This window comes from Arachis hypogaea, chromosome 10, assembly GCF_003086295.3.
Source record: "Arachis hypogaea cultivar Tifrunner chromosome 10, arahy.Tifrunner.gnm2.J5K5, whole genome shotgun sequence".
In the NCBI taxonomy this organism is placed as follows: Eukaryota; Viridiplantae; Streptophyta; class Magnoliopsida; order Fabales; family Fabaceae; genus Arachis; species Arachis hypogaea.
In genome coordinates this window covers 107,497,092-107,502,617 of record NC_092045.1, presented here as the reverse complement: position 1 = coordinate 107,502,617, position 5,526 = coordinate 107,497,092, and the positions used below count along the sequence as shown (strand labels likewise).

The 5,526-nt window shown below is 28.1% G+C and overlaps 1 protein-coding gene across 4 annotated transcripts; it reads right to left on the bottom strand.

Annotated features, from left to right (window-relative positions):
* Positions 1 to 791: 791 nt before the first annotated feature.
* On the bottom strand, positions 792 to 4,827 carry LOC112716363 (hypersensitive-induced response protein-like protein 2). 4 transcript variants are annotated; one of them, XM_025768267.2, is made up of 6 exons: positions 3,719 to 4,827; positions 2,651 to 2,848; positions 2,056 to 2,176; positions 1,874 to 1,965; positions 1,650 to 1,746; positions 792 to 1,397 (listed from the first exon to the last, which is right to left on the bottom strand). In XM_025768267.2, the coding sequence occupies exons 2-6, from the start codon at positions 2,837 to 2,839 to the stop codon at positions 1,030 to 1,032; spliced, it is 867 nt and encodes a 288-aa protein (XP_025624052.1). In that variant the 5' UTR covers positions 2,840 to 2,848; positions 3,719 to 4,827; the 3' UTR covers positions 792 to 1,029. The 4 variants fall into 4 exon arrangements, with proteins under 4 accessions (XP_025624052.1, XP_025624051.1, XP_072061471.1 ...); XM_025768266.3 differs by having other exon boundaries at positions 3,708 to 3,953; XM_072205370.1 differs by having other exon boundaries at positions 3,062 to 3,800.
* Between the last annotated feature and the right edge of the window lie 699 nt (positions 4,828 to 5,526).

Here is a 5,526-nt window from a genome sequence, read left to right as displayed (position 1 = left end):
AAGAAAAAAACAAACAGATAAAAGATTTTATATACAATAATCAAAGCAAAAAAGAATATTATAAACTAAAACAAGATTGAAAAACTATAAAAATGAAATCAGAATTAGTAATAGTAGAAATGCTCAATACTTTTGATTATGAATTATAAAGTACTACCAACCAAATCTATACAAATTATAAACTCATTCGAAGCAAAATATGAAAAGTTAATAATTTTGAAAAAGAAATTACATTTTAAAAATTGGTATCAGAGTCAAGTTAACGATTAAGGGTAATACTTTCTCTTTAAGTAACACTTTTAGTGATACGCTTTTAAAATCAACAAATAACCATAAAAGACAAAAATCTTTACAAATACATCTGTACACTAGATGCCCCCAATGTAATCATGCTACTTATTGCACATTAAGTCAATGGTATTATCATTTTTAAGTGGATTCCTAATTATAAATATTTATTCTTCCTTATGGATAACATTGACAAGTCGTTCCTTAACATTGTGTGATAAGAATGAATTAAATCACCATTGTCGTTTCCACTAGAAAGAAGTTGAGGTGATAAGGATTGACTCACTGAAACACAAAATTAGAAAAACTGAAAAAATATTAGTGCATCAACTAGGGGAAGATAATAAATGTCTACTTGCCTATTGACTTAGTCAGGAATCTCCTTTAACATTAAAAAAACAAAAGTTTCAATTGCAAATTTCAACAAAGGGGTGATTCAGCGCTGTATGACTGAGAAACTTAAAATAGCACTTCTTCAGTTAAAGTAATTCTTGCAAGAAGCCTTTCATAATAATAATAATACGATTGCCAAGCAATTTTGATATATGATTGTCATCAAACTATACATTCAAAATTGAATATAGGCATATGTTATGCATACTATACTTTCTCCTATTCACTCCTTACTATTTTATAAAACAATATAAACATAGACACCAAGCATTCACAATGAGTATTCACCCAGAAAGAAAAACTAACATGCACATTATCTTGTCACTTTTACAATTCCTGGCAAAAGCTTTAAATTAAGTTCTGTGAGGCATTTCCCTGAAGGAGGCCGTCTCGAATCTGCGTAGCAATGTCCCTCACTGCACCAGGGCCGTGAGGTATGAACACCGATGAGGACTTTGAAGATGCACCGATTTCCTTCATAGTATCAAAGTACTGAGTCACCAGTACCATGTCCATCACATCCTTGGCAGTTGTTCCAGGCACATTTTCGGAGAATGCAAGGACGCTGTCCCTCAACCCGTCCACAATGGCCTGGCGTTGGCGAGCTATACCGAGTCCCGACAGATATTTGGACTCTGCCTCTCCCTCAGCTTTCTTGATTTGCAGAATCTTTTCTGCTTCAGCTTTCTCATTTGCAGCCACCCTCAGTCTAGCAGCTGTTGAACAAAAAGCACACAGGATCAGGATATATGCCCGATTGTAATGATAAATTGAATTTGACAATCATGAATATCCCCAGAAGAACATACTGTAAGAAACAAAATTTAAATTCCAATGAAGAGCCATCATACATATATGTCTTTTTAAAAAATAAAAAATAAAAAAGATATATTGAAGCACATTTGTGAGCAAATCTAATGCAAATAAATATATTTAAATGTACAGAGAGAGAGATTAAAACATGTTACCTGCATTGATCTCATTCATGGCTCTCTTAACATTAGTGTCAGGTTCGATATCCACAATCAGGGTCTGGACTATCTGATATCCGTAGGTAGACATGGCCTAAAACATTATGGATGAAGTAACTTTTAATGAGGGAATAATTGCAACCTTCACTGATCTATTTAGGAAATATTCTCAATATTAAGAAAGCAAATAGGAATCAGGAAACTGTAGAAAAGAATAATACCTTATCAAGCTCCTCCTCAACAGACTTTGCTATATCATTCTTTTGTTCAAACACCGCATCCAACTCTAATTTTGGCACACTGGCCCGAATAACTGAAGAAATGAACATAATCCACGTAAAAATTAAAATAATCCACAAAAGAAAACCATGAATGAATGAAGCAGAAAAGTCACCCCACCTACCATCAAAAACATATGATTGGATCTGCCCCCTTGTGTTTGAAAGCCTATAGAAGGCATCAGATGCTTTGTCAGCCACAGCTCGGTATTGCACGGACGCAACCACAGTGACAAATACATTGTCCTAACAATTTAATGACAGTCAAAATCTAACAAAATACAATAAAATTTTATTCAAAATGATGAAAAATAAATCCTGAGAATGATACTACAAAATATCTTTTGCAAATCTTCAACTAAAGAAATTTACTGCAGCATAAAATCCAAAGAAACAAACGTAGCACATAGTAAGGAACAGGGCAAGGAAGCAAATAAGAGCATCAGAAAGTTATTTGACATCTCAACCTCAAATTAACTAAAACACTATTCATTGCGCATGAGTTAGATCAATTATAATCAGTAATGCATTAACAAGGACTCATTCACAAAATTCTCAGTTAGTTGAGAAAATGGAAAAATTAAAAATACAACCAACAAATCTTCTCAAAGAATTTTTATGAAGTCATTTGAAGTCATGTCAACAAGGGAACCAGAACTACTAATTAATTAAATAACAGACCCATGAAACAGTGCAAATGGAGGAAAGGAAGCACTCTACCTTGGTTTTCGTTTCGCATCGAACATCAAGCTGCTGCACTCGTAGTGATAGTGCACCAGCTATCTGGTAACCAAGACACCAAGGTAAGCAATGGCATCCAGGCTCCAGAATTTCATCAAATTTTCCAAAATGCTCCTTGATAGCCACATTTGACTGGTCAACTTGATAGCAACCAAGTGCTTGACCCATCCTTCAGTTCTGCAACAGAATAGCACAACTCATCAAAAATTATATTAAACCTATGAAAATATGCATCTTTCCCCAACAGGTTTGGATAGTCAGCAACAGGCCATAGATCCAAAACCCTTTATCATAGCATATATATGTACAAAAAAGGTGTCTTGAACAGCAGAATTGCAAACCAAAAAGTATAATAAAGAATTAATGAATTCCAGCAAAGAAAAAAAACACCTCTTAGAAAGGATTTTCCAAACAAAGAAGAGAGTAGCTGCAAAGGCATCATCTTCATTTTTTTTCCAAGCATTTATTAGAGCATGAGAATTGAGACAGAAAAGAAAAAGAAAAAAAATGTTAATACTAATTATTTTTTATGAGTTCAGAAGTAATCAATTACAACCGTAAATGTTTACAGCTGATAGTTCCAACTATTTCTTCTGCTCTAGATAGTTCAAAATCAAAAAGACTAACCACAACAGCAGAATAAACTTCATAAATTCATCATTAGATAGTACAAATTACTAAGACACAATTGTTCAATTTTTTTCCTCTTTCTCTTTTTCCCTCAGAACTAAGCAAAACAAAGCAACAACCCTAAATTTTAGAACCAGTGAAACGTGAATTTCAAGTCAATCCTTCAGATCATAGAAACCAAAAAGCTCACAAATCAAATTTTGAGGTAACTCCAGGAAGCAAACACAAAAATTAACACACCACCTGTTCAAGAGAAAAAATAAAACAACAATTGAAACGCTTAACACACACACAAAGATGAAGCAGAGTTTAGAAGAGAAAATTGAGCAAGAAAGTGGTTAATTTTTTGTGAGAAAGCAAAGCAAGAAGATAAATAAGAAGAATTGCAGAAGAGAAATGCAACAACCTAGGGTTTACCGAGAAAGAAGAAAAGATGGAAGATATTTCTATGAATCTTCCTTAGGATGGAGTGTGGTACATATATACAAAGCGCAAAGCCAAATGAGGAAAGACCCAATGAGTTATCCAGTTAATCGAGTATCTTGTGAAGTTGTTAACTTTGATCATTTGATATATTCTAATACATATTTCTCATATTTTTTACTTATTAATTTTACATAAGATAACTATGTTAACACGCTATGTGGCCCAGATCAATTTTGAGTCAAAATTTTATCGGAACTGAATATTAATTTTGGGATAAAGTATATTTTTTATTTTTAAAATTTATTAAAAATTTTAAAATATTTTTAAATTTTATTTTATTTTAATTTTATTTTAAAAAATTTTTATTTGTATTAAATATATTTTTAATAGTTAATTTTTAAAAAAATATTAAAATTAATTTAATAATAATTTTACAAAAATAATATTTAATACAAATAAATTAGATATAATTATTATATATTATTATTATTAGATTGGTTCTAAATTTTTAAAAAATTTGGTTGTGAAAAGTATATTTGATTTAAGTATAAAAAATTTTAAAAATAAAATTAAAATAAAATAAAACTTAAAAATATTTTAAAATATTTTAACAAATTTTAAAGATAAAAAATATATTTTATTTTTAATTTTATTTGTATCCAGTTTGAATAGAATAAAATTGAATTTATAATTTTTATAAGTTCAAAAATTAAATATACATGACAAATTTTAATATTAAACTTTAAATAATCAATAAATAAAAAATTAACAGTAACATAAAAATAAAATTATAAATTAATTAAAATAAATATATAAATAAATTTTATTTTAAATTTATTAAATATTTATTAAATAATATTAATACATGAATAATATAAAAAAATATATAACAAATTAAATATATTATAAATAAAATTTTAAATATATAAAATAATAATATTATATCATATTGGGTAATTTAGAATTGATCGGTTTTAGGTAAAAAAATAAAAAAAAAAGTTTAGAAAACTCAAATCGAAAGGTTGATTTACATATTCAAAAAAAAATTAGTATTAGAATACAAATTTCACTTTCAGATTTATAAATTTAAAAAAAATCACAAATCTAATTCTCAAATCTCTAATATTTATACAAAATAAAAATATACTAAATTTTCACATTATTAAAAATATTATTTATACTACAATACAAAAAACAAAAAGGCGTGTTAGACACGAAAGTATAGTTTAATATTCCTTTTCGGATCTAGGTGGCCTGAGCGCAAATGATTCTTTGAACTATGTCGAATTGTCGATTCTGGACTTTCTGGCTATATGGAAGGGTTTGGGGATTGGGAGGGGGATTTTCTTTTAGATAAAATGAAGAAGTATAAATAAATAGTATTTTAAAAGATATTTATAAAATTAAAAAAGATATTAATTCTTTAAGAGCTCGTTCTTTGTCCTAGGTGTGGGATTTGGAAATAAAACAAAAAAATCAGTTGTCAAAGTGGTGAGATTATATAAATAGGTTTTAGGGTAAAATAAAATTTAGTTTCAAATATTTGAATTAAATTTTAATTTTGTTTTTAATATTTTAAAATTTTTATTTTAAAAAATTAGAAATGAATTTAATGATGTCTTATTATTAAATTTAACATAAATAATTAATGAAATAAGTGTTATAAATAGTAAAATATTATTAGTTAAAATATTTTTAATTGTTGGGCAATATGAGAAGCTGTTTTAAGTTTTTTAGAATTAAAATATTACATTTAAAATTTTTGAGACGAAAATAAAATATTTAAAATAATAAAAATT

Coding starts and splice junctions, on each gene's coding strand:
- LOC112716363 (XM_025768267.2), bottom strand. CDS start 2,839: ATGGGTCAAGCACTTGGTTGCTATCAAGTTGACCAGTCAAATGTGGCT. Junction 2,177..2,650: donor GATGCGAAACGAAAACCAAG/GTAGAGTGCTTC, acceptor TTAAATTGTTAG/GACAATGTATTTGTCACTGT. Junction 1,966..2,055: donor CCAATCATATGTTTTTGATG/GTAGGTGGGGTG, acceptor TCATTTCTTCAG/TTATTCGGGCCAGTGTGCCA.